The following is a 17,052-nucleotide window of genomic DNA, read 5'->3' as shown; positions in this document are numbered from 1 at the left end:
AATTTGTATCTTTTCTGTTTGGTAGGAGTATCTCATGTTTCAGAACTCTCTAAAATATATATAAATTACCCAAAGCGAACGTTCTGTGACCCCTTTTGCAACCACGTCTCTGATCCCGCCTACCAATGCCAAACTTGGTCACATTGTTTGTCATCGTTTTTCGTTTGCTGTTGGCCGGCTTGCCTGTCGTTTTCACGCTTTGTTAGCCAGCTAAACTGTATCTGAATCTGGTAGAAGGAAGTCTCCCCTTTGTCCGAGTATCTCACACTACTAAGTATCTGTGTTAGAAGGTTAATCTGCGCAGCGTTACGTGGCAACTTTGGCGTGCAACTTGGCGGCAAGGCAAGTGTCGATAGCATAAGCTACGAGCTGTTCCCAGACAGCGAAAAATGTAAATCAATTTCTTCGCTTACACGTCCATGAATATACTTTGTTTCTCTCTTGATTTTGCTTCTTTGTTTTATTTTTTTGCATGATTAATAACGCTCTTCGTGGCCTGGGATCGCCGCTGGGCGCGAAAGAAAACAAAAGATTTCACTTTTCGAACTCATAATTAGCCCTGGGAGTGTAAGTATATCGAAGATGTCTGTCAAGATAGATATATAGACTCGAGGCCCTGGATTCTGGCCATGTCATACTCGTAGCTGGTGGCTATGCGACTCCCGACCTGCACGGAAATCAATTAGGCAGCATCGCGGCCATCGGACAGTAGAGAGTTTAGATCGATCGATCGATCATCATGGGTCGACAATCGCTTAAAATGGGAGTATATAGAGAGATCCGAACATGACACTAAAATACCTCAAAAGTGTATTTTTATAGATTTATGGGTATTTAATTTGCAAATTATATTTGCGCATTAAAACCTATTAATAAAATTAAAATTGTACGAGACAACCTCATAGTATATTCAGGTAATAATTTAATTCCATTCAATCCATTTAGTCACTTTGACCTGATTTTTTGACTTTAAACTTATATTCTAGTTTAATTTAGTTGTTAATTTATTTATTTATTTTGCTATATATTAGTTAATAGGTTCTAAAGCGTACAATTTATAGTTCTGCTCTTTGATTACTTAAATTACCTAAAATTGTGTAGATATTTGCTTTGATAATCTTTAATTAAAAAAGTCTGGCAATAATAAAAGATGTTTCATGTATTCCATGGTCAGCCTGTGGTTGTTAAACTTAATAATATTAATATTAATATTAGCGATAAATAATAAGCTTTAGAGTGTTCTCTCTTTATAAACTAAAGACTTTGCTTTTATTTTTGATTTGCTTGTACAAATATTGAAGAAAATATATATTTATTTTAAATACAGAAAAATTTTAGAACAAAATTTTTAAAATTATTTCATTAATTTATTTATATATTTCATTCCTTATATTCTTGGATATTCCCATGTCTGTTCCTATTTCATTACAATTTCTGGCGCCACTCCTAGCTCATCATCACATTGGCATCTTTCTGCCGAATTCTCCGCTTGTTATCGCTGAATTTGGCAAAAACGAAAAATTGTGCGCAATTATTGGGCAAAGAATCCACGAAAATCCCGAGGCTTTCCCTGGGAAATCAATAAAGGAGGCAGCGTCAAGCCAGGTTTCCGGCAACGCGAATCAAGCGCGGTGGCAAAGGTCAATCGAATTGGCAGCTCATCTCCCAGCTCCAACTTCAGCTCCAACTTCGGCTCCAACTTCAGCTCCAACTTCATCCCAGAGACTCCGTCTTGGAGGCAGCCAGCAGCCAAGGAAATCGAGTGTCTCGTTGAGTGGGAAAAGGGCGAACTTGCACGCGATGCTTGGCTGAAAAAGCTTCCATCTCTTTGGAGGAGAAGCAGCTCCCAGCTTCCCTGCCTTCTTTGGGTCTGTAGTGCATGTCATAACCAACAACGGTGCCTGTGCCGCCATCCTCGATCTTCCGCCTTGCATAAGACCCCCGGATGGTTTCACTTTTCCTTCCTTCGTTTGCGGCCCGGTAATTAATGCCATCGTCCATCCATCCGGCTAGCGGTTGGTAGTGGCTAGTAGCTGGAGCTGGAGCTTTGTAATTTATGCTAATTTCAGTTCAGCGATCGTTTAATTGATCAGCGTTAGATTCGATTTCGATGGGATTTCAATATGATTGGCAGAAGGCTAAACTTAAGTCTCACCTCAATTATATTTTACTGCATATTAAGTGGCTATTCCCCAGCTGCAGGGAAAAACAATAAAGCGATATTTGCACGAACTACTACAGCTTTTATAAAAAGAAAATTAAATTACTATCGAAGGCAAATCTTATAGGGAATTAATTGTCTAGGAAAATATTTATAAGTTCCTTGGGTTTTTTCGTCAATATCAATCTTAAATTGTTTGGTTAGCTCTAGAAATGCCACATTTATCTAAATTTTACGAAAAGTTTGACTTATAAATCGATATTTAAGCATTGCATAGATATTATGTTTGATATATAAAACTGACCCAAAAAAGAGCCTTAGCTTAGTTTAAGCTATTATTCAAGATTAGAATTAAAAGTCTTAAAGATGTTAGACAAAGACAAATAAATGTATGTCATTTATCGGGTATAGAGTTTTTAAATTTAAATACCATACTCTCAATATTTTCAATTTCGTTATATTAAACTTTACGATAATTCCATTATAATAGTAAATGCAGTATATTTGTCGATATATCAGTTCGATCTTTTCCTAGTTAGGACACGACGTTCTCCAGGGTCCCGTCTAAGGACTTATCGATTTCATGTTAATTAATTTTAAATTTAATGTGCATTAAAAATAATACATTATAAAAAGCCGTACGTTCACTGAAAAAGTACAATTTATCGATACTGCCTCTTCCTCAATCAGAGTTCATTGATATGCAGTTCGATTTCGGTTCCATTCCCCTCGGGCCGATGATGTTGTTGACCGCGAATCAAAGTCATCAAAAACTTGTCGACTGGCATACGAAATGCGCTTTCGACATGGCCTTTTCCCATACACTTGAGTGTAATTTCGTCCATTGGGTAATTCGGTTAAATTCGGAGGGTGGCATGCGACTTATTGCGTTATGAAAGCGTTACAAATCTTGGCTTTGAATAAAGACACTACTCCATTTCGGTAAGTACACTCGAGTCCACTTCAGATGGGACCGCGGTACGTGATGATGACCCACCATAGACCAAAATTGCGTCTCATTAACATTTTCGGCCATAATCATCATCGATTCAGTTTTCGTCGGACCTGTTTTACATCTAATTTATGTGCCCGTAGCAGTGCCCAGTGATATCATGATGGACTACGAACGAGCCCCAAAGCCCAGGCCCCGGATCAGATTCTTGGAAATTCGTAAATTGGCTCGTCGGAGATGAAAGCGCCCCTTAAACAGAGCGAAACTATCGGCCAATACATCAATTTAATGGCTTCATTGAAAGCGCTTTCGAAACGAAAACAAAAAGCCAGAATCTGGTCGATTTGGAACCCATTCTCATCCCAGCTTCACAGCTTCACAGCTTCCCAGCCCGTTTACCTGCTTCCCAGGGCATCGAGTTGCACCTGCTTGCCTGACACTCGATATGCCCCGAAAAGGTCAGCCTGTGAACTCCGACAATAACCAAAAATTAAGCCAAACGAGCGTGTCAATTGGCCAAAAAAAAAAAAAAAACATAAGCCCCAATTGAGAGCCAATACTTCCGCAGAGGCCTCTATGTCTCGGAGTGTCGTATGCCAGTTACCGTTCAATCTGATTCGATTTCCGCTGAAATAATGGCTCAATGCCAGGCCGATGTTTGTGCTCTTAAATCAAATGCGACCAAAATCAAATAATTTGTTAACACTGCCGCTTAAGTCAACAGTTAAACAATCAGCGATCGATGCCGCTGCCGCTGCCACTACCGCTTTCAGGCCGATTGCGCCACAGACATTGACAGGCATTGATTTTTCTCTCTATACACACATATATAATATATTTTTTTAGTTTAGTTTTGTTTAGCTTTTTTAGCCATTTGAGTGAGTTTTGCCCGGCTTTTGTCTCGCTTTGGCTGTTGAACCCCCATGGGCAATTAAAGCTGCACGATGCCAAAGTGAATGTGCGACGCGAGCCGCGAAGAGCGTCGCCACCATTCGATCGCGTAAGGTCACCAGGGAGTGGGTTATAGAAATCAAACGGACCGGGAAGGAAAAAATTAGTGTGATTTTTGTACAATTTACACATGGAATTATTAATAAAGTTTATCGGACTTTATGGGGCTGAGTTTTTAAGTGAGGAAATTGCAAAAGAAAAACATATATTTCCTAGAGTGCAGCTATAGAGTTTAATAATTACAAATAACCACTTAAAAGTGTGCTGAAATTTTATAGAAAGAGATTATCAATGAAGAACTTGAAAGAAGAATATACTAAATATATCTAGTTAATAAAATAACAACTAATTAATTAAAACTTATTATGCATACGGCATTGCAAGGCAGCTACTTGGTAAGAACTTAATAATAATGAAAATTATAGTTTTAAGACTCATTTGTAATTCTTCAAGTAAAATTTTAAGCTTCTTATCAATAACAATATTATTTTTATTTATATTAAAATATACCTTTAACTGATTTATACTTATATTCTGCAATGATTTCTAACAGATTTGTAGCATTTAAAAGATCTCGCTACAGTTTTCTGTAAGCTTCTTTATAGTTATCTCCAAGTCGTTTCATTGAATTTATAAAAATTTTGAGTTTGGACAGAATATTCAATTTATTGGATATAGAACGTGCTGAAAAATAGGTATACTAAGGAATAATAACATTTTGACTGATTCATAAAAAATGTTTGAATACGTTTCCGGCTTATATAAATCGATATAATCTCAATAAATATAATACAAAGATAAAACACCTATGCTGTTGTTCTGGAATCATCGAAGTTTATTTAAACCCTCAAGGGATTAATACTTATTAACCTAAAAAAATATTAAAGAGATTCCTACAAATGTATATCACCACGTAAAATGGCTTTTCCTTAATAATAAATTTGTATATTTTATCAATAAGCACATATTTTAATTGAAATTATAGTCCAGCTCTTGACTAGTTTTATTAAAAATCAATTCACTTGTTTAAAAATCAACTATTTATCAAGTATTCATCAAAAATAACCCTTTAAAAGTAGTCTCAATTATAGTTTCCCAATCCCAAAAGACCCCCTTACCCCTCTTGTTTAAACAAAGGCATAAAACAAAGTATTGGCATGACTGAATCGAATGTGGCAAGGGGGTAAGCCCCCTTCGACGACTTATCTAAGAACCAAGGTATGCTTGTTTGTGGCGAGCAAACAGTTGCATTAGTTCCCAGAACAAATTCTCGTGGAGGCGGTATTGGTCTTTGATCTCGGTGACTAATTACTAACGTAAACTCATGCAAACGCCTCGTAGGTGTACGTGTCAAAAGCCGGACGGACACTGACTCGATGCAGGAAGCTAAATCGAATACAAATTAAGTACAGAAAATTGAGAAAATAAATACAGAAAAATCGAAAAAGCTGACATCGCCTTATGCACAAATACAAATCATCCTTGACGCATGCGCACCAAAAACGGCAGCCCGAAAATCGAATAAAAAATCTCTACAAAATATATCGAAGGAGAGTTGAAACTGAAAACGAGATAATACGGAGGCAAGCGCAGCTTCCAAAAAATAAAAACGAAACTGAAACACGACGTAGGACTGCATACAAGGCAAGGCTGTAGACCTTTTTTGGCCACATTAACAAAAGCGGCTTTTTGAGAGAATTTTCAATATTTTTTTTCGACATTTTTTAAGTTTATTTTGTGCAACAAACCCCACAGATCCCCTTGTGCCTGTTTACGTTTTAAATTGACGTTTATTTCCAGACGACGGCGGTCGAAACTTTCGGATTTTTGTGTGTGTGCGCCTTAATGAGGAGTCGAGTTAATTTGGTCCAGGCATTTGAACAGGCTCACGAGGGGCATCCTCCTCCGGCTGCAATGGGCAAAACGAGAACGAAACGAGGTGTTCACCAAGGCACCTACAGAGACACAAGGCTATATAGACACATATATCTATATATATATATTGGAGTGCTGTATCCAGATACAAGTGACGTCATGGGCCTCTGGCACTGGCATTGGCATTGAAACTCACTCAAGGTTGACTCGCTGGAATCGAATCTCTCTCGCATGGCCATAAAAAGTCTCCCACGCACATAAAAAAATGTATATATATTAATATAAATTAGAAACGCTGGCTTAGCATTAGTTGGAGTCTGTATAGGTGAAGTCCTCTTCATGCTGCTTCTTATCTCCCTACTGGTACTTCTTATCAGTCTGCTTATCCTTCCAGACGAGAAAGGGACGCTGAATGTACCTGCAGTGCTTGGGATATAGATTGGCCAAAGCCAGCAGATCCCCCATCACCACAATAAAGATCTGGGTATAACGCACCGACTTTAGGCCAAAGAACCACACCACCTTCTCTTGAAAATTCATTTTATAAAGTTTAATTTTTTGGTTTTATAATCTCCGAAACTTGGAATATTCTGACTAGAGACAGCTTCGAAATGAACACTAACTCCCAGGCGGCTTGAAGCTGCTAAAAACAAACAGCCTGAACCTGAATTCAAATGTGCCGATATTCCGGCCAATTACTTATGTATATTTGGCCAAAAAACCACTCATCGGCCATAAATTTGAAATTCCTAATCGAATTAAAGCCAAAGCTAATGTAAATTTAGCATTTGCAATGCTAATTCGCAAAGAACTTAAGTCGTATACATATGTAGTCGTATATAAATTTGTATATATACATATATATATGTATATCGATTAAAGATTCTCTACAACTTTCACTCAACATGCCGCCGCAGTCATCATTGAAATATGTTTGCTTTCTGTTGAGTGCGAGTTTGAGGCCTTCAAAATTCTATTTCCGCCCCAAAACAATAGAGATTGCTACGAGCTTTTTTATTAACATTAGAATTGACCATTGGTTATTAATTTGCATTCCCATTCAAGAGCAGATTTGTTAAGAGAAGAAAGTGGCAGATCTTCCCGCAAATGACTTCCAATTAGCCCGATCGGGCGAAAGGTTGTGCGGATCAAGCTATACCTCCTCTGACTCACTGTAACACAGTGTGTATTGGATATTGTTGTGTTGGCTGATCGGCATTCTATATACGGATCTGGAGCAGTCAGTCACACACGCCCCCGCAAGTGTGTAACTGGGACACACACTATTCGGGGTCGTAAAGCCCACTTCGAGATCACTATCCCCACAATCTGAATAATTCAGGCAGGCTGAGAGAATATTTTGCTTCGGTTTTAGTATGGATATAGTAGTCCAGAGAGTTTGGGGGGGGGGGAGTATTTGGTTATCAGAGCGGAAGCATCTACGACGTTAGCTGGCGGTGTTTTTAGGGGTGTTCTACTGTACCATAATGATCGACAACGACTCACCTCAGAACAGGTGGGGTGTGCTCTCTCTCTCTCTCAGTGTATATAGTCTCAGTGTGTGCTGGATCGTTATTTTTTTGCAAGTTCTCAGTATTTTGCGCAGTTCTAATTACACCTATTTATTGTATTTGTATTTGCTGTGGGTTCGTTTTGTTATTATAATATATTATATGTATATCTCGTTCGGCACACACCAATTACATACAAGATGTGGGTTATTTATTTCACTTGCCAAGTGTCGTCGCGCAAAGTTACTGTCGAAGTTGGAGTTTTATTTCGCTATGCACGTCAAATTTTAATTAGTCAACACGACAAAATCATCGAAAAACGTTTGCACAATTAAGCGAAAATTTATAACGATTTGTGTTTGAGATTTTTATGTCGCTTTGCGTGGGCTTCACTGAACGAACGAACAAATGATCGTTGCCTGCTTAACTTTTGTGTGTTTTATTTTTCCTTTTTTTAAGACAAAAGAGTATCCTTATTGGCAGAGATGGGCGCTGGCCAGTTCGTTTGATTTTATATAGTATTTTGATGCATAAATTTATTCAATGATTAATAAAGGCGAACGCGACGCAGTTTCGTTTGTGGAGGGCCTGATCCCCGAGAGCTTCTCACCGGACCAAGTGATCGCGAGCAGTGCTGAGAGCCGACTGAAGTCCGGATCTGGCCGAGATCGCTGGCAAAGCTTGGAGAGCCATGGAGAGAGCTTGGCACCTGAGGCGGACAAGTGCAGCCGGTGTTTGGAGAGCGCGGAAGAGACTGGATTGCTCTCGCGATCAAGTTCGTGTTCTGCGGTCTTTCGTTTCGCGAATATGAATCAAATCAAGGTTCGAGTACTCACTCGAAAACAAGTGAAACCAGATCGCCCAAACATTCTTGGGATGTTTTCCTACGCGCGCTCGCTGGCAAATATGAAAATATCGCTCTGCCTTTTGCCCGATGATGTTCCTTAGGCTGTCAACCAGTTTCCACTGGCTACTGTTCGGTGACCCTCTACTACTCCTCCTTCTCCTCTGCATCCCCCCACCCCGGGGCCACTCCCACTCATCAATCACTAGTCATTAAAGCCGAGCACTAATTAATTCATCTTCTAGATAGCAGCCAGCAGAGGGTGCTAATCCCTGGCCTCAAAGGTAAACAATGCGTATAATATGGCCAGAACTCAACGATGGGATAAGTTTTAAGCAAAAGAATACAGTCCAACATCGGTCACTGGGAATGATTAAAACGAATTTTTAAAGTGTCAAGTTTCGAGTGTTAATCATTCCATAGATTTTACGAAAATCATGTTGATCTATCACAAATATAAACTTGAATATGGAATAGAGTTGAATGTCATGTTTAAAATAATTGAGTGTGATAACTAGGGTTTTCACAAACCTCAAGTGGTCAAATATTAAATAAGTAAAGTTTGCATTGAATTTGCTTTTTAAAGTTATTAGAACCTTAGAAATTTCTGGAGAACACTACTATATTTAGCTTGTTAAAATTTTAATTATATAAAGAAGTATAAAGTACACTTAACAAAATAAGATTTGAATATTTAAATGATAAAAACCCATAACTTTACCTATTGAAAAACGTGTTCTGTTTCAGAATCTCCATATTCGTTTGGTTCTTTTCGTTGACGTTTCCCTGTATTCACATGTTCATATATTTGCGCGTTTAAGTCCACACACTTGAATATTTGAATATCACAGTAATTAATCAAAAAGTCGGGGAAATAAGCAGCACATACAAATAAATCATCGATCGTCATCGTCGGTCAAGAAACTATAAAGCACGTCCACTTCGTCCCCTTACTTCCCTCTCACCACTCCGACATATCGAAGGAGGGCCCCATTGGGTTTTTAATAAAGTTGTCAACCCACGGAACTGGCGTGTGAAGCACTCTTTTCAGTTTACACAATTAAAAAATTATTTTTATTTTCTTATCTAAAGAAAGACATTTAAGGTAGAGAGGTAATGTGTTTATATTCCAAATAAATTCTTTCACATTAACGTATGGAATTGTTGATAAATATGTTATATAGTTATAGATAATTTGATTAAATATATGTCTATTAATAAATTGAAAACGAAAAAATGTGAAAAAAAATAAGAATTTGTTATTTACTAAAGATAGTAAAAGCAAAGAGGGCATACTTTTTAAATTCTTCATTATAAATTTATTGACTTTTATGTTTAGAAATATATAGAAATAGAAATATTTGTCTACATAATAATGCCTGCTTAAAAGTAGTTTTTGTAGATTTCTTATTATATTTTAAACTAAAATATAGTGTAAAATGAGTGAGAATATAAAAATATTTGAGGTTAAAGATATAACAAATAATATTTTATGTATTGCTTTATTTCAATCATTGAAATGGAAACACTGTACTATAAAATCAATTAAAAAAATTAGTGTCAACAGGCAACACTCTTTCCCATCTAAAAAATTTAATTAATTTAATTTCTTATTATTATTGTTTTCCTTACATTGTTTTCCTTGGCTTATTAATATTATTGTTTTTTTTTAATAATTAAAACGGAAAACTACAAAAGGTCATGATTTTAAAATTTCTTTCGGTGTACTTTTTTCCTTTTGTTATCAAGTGTACACTTTGCATTTCGAGTGTTTAATTGTGCGCCGCATAACGGTAAAACGGAGCGAAGGCCAGGCAACTTCTCGGACACCCCTTCACAAAATTTTCTTTTTATGGCCCATTTAAACACGTTTTATGAATGAAAAGCGGGATACGAAAAGCTCGGCATCTCCCCTGAGCTTCACTTTTAAGCCCCTGGGAGAGCTTTGCGCGGAAACCTGAAAAATGCGCTGAGCTTTAGTGCGAAAAAACCACATTTTCACCAGCACAGAGCGCACACACATTTTCCCATTCAGTTTGTTGTTCTCGCTGCGTGCGGTTTGAGTTTGTTTCTTTATCAAGAATTTGTTACCTTTAAATTGTTTAAAAATATAGTTTGCCAGCACGGATGCTTTTTGCCAACTATTTGCAATTCCATAATCCGTATACAGCGCCTAATTGGTATTCAAAAGTGAATGTCCAGCTGAAATAAGAGTGGGGAAATGGCATCATTATTTGGCCAGGCCAAAAACGGGAAGCCCCTGCTGTGTGATATAAGGCCGTAAAAAAAGCTCCGCGACAAGTGAGTCCGAGCTTTCCTCCCGTTAGTCGTCGTCGCGCTCATCAGCTGACCCGAAGCAACAACAAATAGAGCGCTGGGAAGGCAACAACCAAACAACAACACTGTTAACTTTCGCGCTAAAAATACCCAAAGTTCATGGTCAACGTCCTGGAAGAGAGGACAAAGGATAGGCAATCGGCAAAACCCAGTCGTCCCTGATTTTCGCATGCCAAAATGGCCCTGATTCGCTGCTGCTTCGAGCCGCCGGAATTGCCGGAGTTCTTTGACAGTTTCGTGCAAAAGTGCACGGATCCAAGTTGTAAGTATAGTTCTAAGTTTGATTGAAGGGAGAAACCTTTAAGTCTGAAGAGAAACCTTCACATTTTGGAAAGGCTCTAGAAAAACACTAAAACGAATACAATACACGTTGAATATCAGACGTCTTTTGCTGTTCGCTTTTCATAAATATAATAGAATTCGAGTGAAGCATTTCTAGGGTTATATGTGGCTATTATATCATTTATATAGTCCAGAATTACATTAAATCTTGATATAAAAAATTGATATTTCAATTTTAAAGAAATTATAAACAAGTCAAATGAATGAAATATACTATTTATATTTAACAGTATTTAAGGGAAATAAAAACTACACTCTAGGTTGGCCTTTAATTTGATGCCCACAATCTGGGTTAACAGTCTGGTCTATCAAAAGAGTTGTTTTTCCTTAAATTCTTGTAGCAAAATCATATTAAATTTGGTAAAAAAAAATTAAAAATCTAAATTCGTTCGATGCAGGTTCTGATTTAAGTAGCAACATGATAGGTAAAACTTAAAATCAAGTAAATTTTGACCAATTTAAGGTTGAAACGTCTTATTTAATAATGAACAACTGCTTTATATATATAAAGTTAAAAATATTCACTGAACATTAGACTAAGTAATAATTAATTAATTTATTAATTAATCACCAGTCTCCATTTCAAATACTGAGCCACTATTTATGCACTGGTACTTTAGGCGCCGCCTATCGATAAAAGCGGTTCGAGTTTTTATCCCATTCCTAGATTCCAATAAGAAAGTTTACATTTTTACATTGTATACCTCTCTTTACATTTTACGCATAATCGATAGTCCAACCATCGATAGTCGCCAACCATCGATAGTGCTCTTTTCTCACCTCTAGTGCCTCCCTCACCCCCTCGCCCAGCTAACTTTAAGATACTCTTTGACAAAAAATCCACAACAAAAGAAAAAAGTCACGAAGCTGGGCAGTTTTATCGCAGCGTTTTATTATCTAATGCCGCGATAAAGACCCCAAAGAAGCGAGTTACGACGCCAACATGCCTGGTAAGCAATTAGGAGAGCGCTTGGCGTGCCACGGACCATTGAGCGGAGTGACCTCGCCGCGAAAAACACACAAACACCTGGCCATTGGCCAATCCGGCCAATCGGCAAGGAATGACGACACCTACTAATCGATGGCGGTGACTGGAGTTGGTGGGAGCTAGGGGTCGGAACTGCACAGAAAGGGTTGTGCGTTGGTGCGATGAGCGGCAGAGCCAATCACTCAAATCAAGCCTGATGGATGGACGAAGGGGGGTGGCGCGCGAACAGAACAGCGAAACTATAGTCCACTAGAGCAATTATCGCGATAAGATTAAGCGGAAAATGGTGGTCGCACCCAGTAGAGTCGGTTTTCACACACCACACACACGCTCGCGCCAGCGGAGTGAGCGAGTGGCGCCATGTTCACCTACCGCTGCATCCACGTCTGCCTGCCGAATCCCTCTAATCGCTGTGCCTTTCCCTGCGCCCTTCTAGGCTGCTGCGGTTGCTGCTCGGCGCTGAGGCCGCGCTACAAGCGCCTGGTCGACAACATCTTTCCGGTGAATCCCGAGGACGGGCTGGTCAAATCGAATATGGAGAAGCTGACCTTCTATTCGCTCAGTTCGCCGGACAAGCTGGACCGGATTGGGGAGTATCTGTACCAGAAGGCCACCAAGGACATCAACAGGAAGCGCTACAAGTGAGTAATAAGGATTTGCATATAAAGCCTTGAACCTCTGTCAACTTTAAATGCTTCGCAGGCTGGCCGAGATTGCCATGGAGGCCATGGACCTGCTGCTGCAGGCGTGTCATGCCCAAACGACGCTCAATCTTTTTGTGGAGTCCTTCCTGCGCATGGTACAAAAGCTGCTTGAGGACTCGAATCCCAACCTCAAGATAATGGCCACTAATTCGGTAAGGTTACATCTTCAGACTTTAGTGGAGCCTGCTTTTATAAAGCCTTTGTTTCTTTCCATAGTTTGTGAAGTTTGCCAATATTAACGAGGACACGCCCTCCTACCACCGTCGCTATGACTTCTTCATCTCCAAGTTCTCCTCTATGTGCCACAGCGATGCAGCCAGTCTGCGGGACAGCTTGCGGCTGGCGGGCATCAAGGGATTGCAGGGCGTCATCCGGAAGACCGTGTCCGATGACTTGGTCGAGAATATTTGGGAGGCGCAGCATATGGAGAAGATTGTGCCCTCGCTGCTGTTTAACATGCAGGTAGGTCTTCTTTTGCAACAAGCCTATATATTTTGTGCCCGCTCGGAGATGACCTGACCCGATGAGACCCATTGGCCAATTCATTCAACTAATTTCAATGTATTTTGCATTTCGTTTTCCGTGTATTTTGTTAATGCAAACCAAAACCAACCAAAAACCTATTACAACAACACAACCAACACACAACAACAACAAATAATCAAAACAGTTTTGTGTAAACGTTATGTTCGTGAAGAAAAATTTACTGGCGGTAATAATAATGATCTCGGATCGATTTACATATGCTTTAGATCGCTGTCTTAGCTCTAGCCCGTAGCCCAGTTACTAATCTATTTCTCTATCGCTGCAGTCTGGCGATCTGACGCCCGTTGAGGATGCCACCAATGTAACGCCACCGGCCCTGGCCGAGGAGGTGCTACGCGAGCTAGTGGGACGTGCCTCTTTCGGACACATTCGTAGTGTGCTCAAGCCGCTGCTGACGTAAGTAGTGTACCCGGAAACACAGCCAGCAGAAGTCGTTAATCTTTCATATTTACAGCCACCTGGACCGTCATGAGCTGTGGGTTCCAAACACCTTTGCAATTCACACGTTCCGCATCGTGATGATCTCCATACAGCCGCAGTACTCGTACACCGTGGTGGAGACGCTGATGCAGCATCTGGACAACAACTTCAAGTCCTCGCCTAAGACACGCACCTCGCTGGCCGTCGTGCTGTCCAAGATCATTGCCATTGCGGCGGGCGAAAGTGTGGGGCCCTCGGCCTTGGACATCATCAACAATCTGCTGACGCACCTGCGGACTAGTGTGAGCACCACCAGCGAGATCACGCCCGAGGAGTCGCAGTACCAGGAGGCGCTGATCAATGCTCTGGGCGAGTTTGCCAACCACCATCCCGACTACCAGAAGATCGAGATCATGCTGTTCATCATGAACACGGTGCCGGATCTGTCCAAGAAGAGCAAGGGCGACCAGATGCTGCAGAATATTCTGCTCAAGTCTCTGCTTAAGGTCGGCACCCAGTACAGCACCGTTTCCTTTGAGAAGGCCTTCCCCGCCTCCTTCCTGCAACCGCTGCTCAAGATGGCGCGCGCTCCGCACGACCCCACGCGCATGGTAGTGATGCAGATCTTGCAGGCCCTGCTCGACCGCCACCAGAACGAGAAGGTACTAAGCAACGTCGGTGTCAAACCGTATCCTGCTTTGTCCCAGGAGCCACCTTCGCGCTCCGACATCATATTCACGCACAAGTACGGCGCCAACATCATGCAGGCCCTCATCGACAGCATGGCTCTGTCGGATCGAGTGGACGCCCTGTCCTCCAGCTACAACACCGCCGCCCTGCTTATTGTCGAGATGTCGTGCAATGAAACCGTGCAGGAGTTCCTCCTGTTTATCTTGGGGTGAGTAATGCTGCGCCGACAGATCGTAACTCTTAGCTTATGCTCGATTTTCCCTCTATACATAGCATTCAGCAGGTGGCCAGCACCACGGAGACCCTGGGCAACGTCCACAAGTGTAACCTGCACATCATCGCCATTGGCCTGCTTGTGCTCATCTCACGGGTGAGCGGCATAAACAACCTACTGGACTACGCTCAGAAGATCGTAGACGCGCGGCGCGAGGAGGCCAGCCACTATCTGCCGCCGCTGCTGGAACCCAAGAAGATGGCCAACAAGAACTTGAATCTGGCGCTGCCTCACCTTGCCATCGACAAGCTGGCACTGGGTGAGTGCCTCCAGAATGCGGGCATGGACGCCCAGCGCCTGAACACGGGCGCTCCTTACGCGCTCAATCAGACGGATCATCCCGGCCACCGGCACTCGTGGGTGGAGTCGGTGAGCAACCAATTGACGCAGCGCAACAGCTCTGCTGATCTGACCGTCTACAATGGCGATGTGGATAGCGTAAGCAGCTCGCCAGGTGTGTGCAAGAAGCTCCTGGCACCAGAATTCAACTTTGATGCCATGAAGCGGGCACTTGCCGAGCCGACGGAGGCAGCCAAGCGGGAGCTGCGTGAGCGTCAAATGCAAATTGTTCGCACATTCCGCGAGGGCGAGTTCGACGATCTAATGAGACGCACAGAACCGAAGGTATGTTTAGAATTGTTACACCATCAAGATTTATTTTAGAGTAAATCCATATCTATTTAAATGGATATCAAGTGTAAACTCAGATTGGTTTAGGCCTTATCATCATTTGGGCGAATGTTAGGGAAACGTTGTAATCACGCCATTTACCCCAAATAATTCCATAGTGTTCCGATAGTCGTCGGCCATCCTTGTAGTATTCTCCAGTGAGCGCACTATATAGAATTTCAGGGTAGAAAATGATTTTCGTATTAAAATCTAATATATATTTACCCTACTGCACAATTTCTATACCACCAACCGCCTTCACCATGATTACTAACGCAATTTCCGTCACCCTCATCGTTATCCCGATCAATAGTGCTAAATTTATATTCTCGATGATAACTCAATGAATCTCCAGCAGTTCCCGTATATTTTCCCAGCGATTTCAGTTCATATTCTTCCTGCTCACTGCCAACGACAAAATCATCGTAATTAGCGTATGCAGTGCTTCCATTAACATCTTGCAGTTGTATGTAAAGTTCGTGGCGTTGTGATCGAGTCATTAAGTGCAACTTTTCCAAACCGATAAAAAACTCTCCACTTAAATCCCCGAATCCGTCCCTGTAAATACTCCAGGTGCGGTTGAAGTTCTCGCTTCCGTCAAAGCGACTGAGAACAACGGTCCATCCAGATGTAGCCGAAACGCAGGGAACTTTAAATGGTGGGGTTCCCCGAAGTTTAATCTGGTAAATGCCATTGGGACTGCCACTCGGACATGTGTTGGGTAGATTCAGCTCTTTTTGTGTGTACGCCTTGAGCTGTTCACTTATCTCGGAGAATCTTGCTGCAGTAGAATTCACTTGATCTTGGAGGTCACGAATACGTTCGTCTTTTCCCGTGATAAGGTTTTCATTGTCTTTCAGTTGGTTTTTAGTACTTTCCAACTGACTCTGCAAGTCCTTAATGGTGTCCTCCAAAGAGTTTATCTTGTCTCTGAGTTCGTTACTCGCATCAGCTCCCTTCTTCAAGCTAACAAAATGATCCAGGATCGGCTTTAAAACTGAGAAACAATATCCATTGCACTGGTTCTCAATGATCAGTGGTTCTTCAGCAACTGGGGGAAGGACTTTATCTCGATCATCGCTGGGTAGGGATAGGATTCCTTGTAGAAAAATACAAATTGCAATGGCACTACTAAGTTGGAACATGACTTTTCCGTTGAAGAATCGACATAAAACTGATTCTGAGGCGAGAATGATTGACTTGAACTTTTGATTAATCTTTTGTGATAGGAGAGCATTTTTTCAATATTCTCAAATCACTTACATACATATTTTACTATTCTGCTGAGAAAGCGTACTCTTACTCATTTACAGGATGTTTTCTTCAAACCCACCATATAATATATGTATAAACTAATGCTTATAATCGAGTCGAATTATTAATATTTGCATCATTTTCAGCACGATCTCATCCAGAACCGCCTGAACGAGCTCTTCAACTCGCTAGCCGTGGAGCGTCAGATCACGCAGAGCGACACCAAGGCAGCCCAGCTGCAAGCCAGCAACGAGAAGCCCATCTACGAGACAAACTTCCCCGAACTCTTCTACTACTAAACTGCGATCCGGATCTACCATCCGGCGAATATACTCTACTCAATCCACTATATCGATAGCCTTCAATGCGAATTTGTTTGGTGTGCGTATGGGAATCCTAGTTAAATCCAATTAAATTTTTCGTTGTTAAATGCAAACAATTCAATTGTTAAACATCAGCCTGCATATGTACTTTGAATTAATTGTTATACAAATATATTATATTAACAGTATTATGAAGTACGTCGAAATTCAG

At 40.9% G+C, this 17,052-nt stretch overlaps 4 protein-coding genes across 10 annotated transcripts in view; 1 reads left to right on the top strand and 3 right to left on the bottom strand.

The window, feature by feature from the left end:
• The window catches only part of blo (bloated), a 28,406-nt gene extending 20,306 nt beyond the window's left edge, over positions 1 to 8,100 (bottom strand). Inside the window, exons 1-2 of one of the 2 annotated variants that reach the window (XM_086838292.1) lie at positions 7,637 to 8,092; positions 7,446 to 7,579 (exon numbers count right to left, since the gene is read on the bottom strand). The gene's annotated coding sequence lies outside the window, so the exon portion shown is untranslated. Of the gene's footprint in view, positions 1 to 7,445 lie in introns of both variants that reach the window. The other variant, XM_086838294.1, reaches the window with a different exon arrangement.
• Positions 1,245 to 7,058, bottom strand: LOC110189680 (uncharacterized). Its single transcript, XM_086838295.1, is given in 2 exon segments — positions 1,245 to 6,035; positions 6,136 to 7,058. A coding segment is annotated over 1 exon segment (234 nt). The 5' UTR covers positions 6,480 to 7,058; the 3' UTR covers positions 1,245 to 6,035; positions 6,136 to 6,245.
• Positions 8,101 to 10,267: 2,167 nt separating the features above from the next.
• stmA (Protein EFR3 homolog stmA) lies at positions 10,268 to 17,029 on the top strand. Of its 6 annotated transcripts, none has more exons than XM_020959833.2 (9): positions 10,273 to 10,893; positions 12,398 to 12,602; positions 12,664 to 12,817; positions 12,882 to 13,127; positions 13,336 to 13,377; positions 13,477 to 13,607; positions 13,666 to 14,529; positions 14,595 to 15,219; positions 16,665 to 17,029. In XM_020959833.2, exons 1-9 carry the CDS (start codon positions 10,809 to 10,811, stop codon positions 16,815 to 16,817), a joined length of 2,505 nt encoding a protein of 834 aa, XP_020815492.2. In that variant the 5' UTR covers positions 10,273 to 10,808; the 3' UTR covers positions 16,818 to 17,029. The 6 variants fall into 6 exon arrangements, with proteins under 6 accessions (XP_086694412.1, XP_020815492.2, XP_086694414.1 ...); XM_086838288.1 differs by lacking the exon at positions 10,273 to 10,893 and adding an exon at positions 11,258 to 11,398; XM_086838287.1 differs by lacking the exon at positions 10,273 to 10,893 and adding an exon at positions 11,697 to 11,923.
• Positions 15,225 to 16,668, bottom strand: LOC110189677 (microfibril-associated glycoprotein 4-like). The gene is made up of 2 exons (XM_020959835.2): positions 15,490 to 16,668; positions 15,225 to 15,431 (listed from the first exon to the last, which is right to left on the bottom strand). The coding sequence occupies exons 1-2, from the start codon at positions 16,407 to 16,409 to the stop codon at positions 15,299 to 15,301; spliced, it is 1,053 nt and encodes a 350-aa protein (XP_020815494.2). The 5' UTR covers positions 16,410 to 16,668; the 3' UTR covers positions 15,225 to 15,298.
• Positions 17,030 to 17,052: the final 23 nt, after the last annotated feature.

The sequence above is a fragment of the Drosophila serrata genome, unplaced genomic scaffold (assembly GCF_035046125.1).
Source record: "Drosophila serrata isolate PLE 108 unplaced genomic scaffold, ASM3504612v1 contig_347, whole genome shotgun sequence".
NCBI classification, from domain to species: Eukaryota; Metazoa; Arthropoda; class Insecta; order Diptera; family Drosophilidae; genus Drosophila; species Drosophila serrata.
The sequence above is the reverse complement of the archived record's forward strand: the minus strand, read 5'-3'. Positions and strand labels throughout refer to the sequence as shown.

What these genes read in the sequence shown, in the direction of transcription:
- stmA (XM_020959833.2), top strand. Translation starts at nt 10,809, where the DNA reads ATGGCCCTGATTCGCTGCTGCTTCGAGCCGCCGGAATTGCCGGAGTTC. An exon ending in ATCAACAGGAAGCGCTACAA is followed by an intron (nt 12,603 to 12,663) that starts GTGAGTAATAAG and finishes AATGCTTCGCAG; the next exon opens with GCTGGCCGAGATTGCCATGG. An exon ending in TGAGACGCACAGAACCGAAG is followed by an intron (nt 15,220 to 16,664) that starts GTATGTTTAGAA and finishes CATCATTTTCAG; the next exon opens with CACGATCTCATCCAGAACCG.
- LOC110189677 (XM_020959835.2), bottom strand. Translation starts at nt 16,409, where the DNA reads ATGTTCCAACTTAGTAGTGCCATTGCAATTTGTATTTTTCTACAAGGA. An exon ending in TATAGAAATTGTGCAGTAGG is followed by an intron (nt 15,432 to 15,489) that starts GTAAATATATAT and finishes AATTCTATATAG; the next exon opens with TGCGCTCACTGGAGAATACT.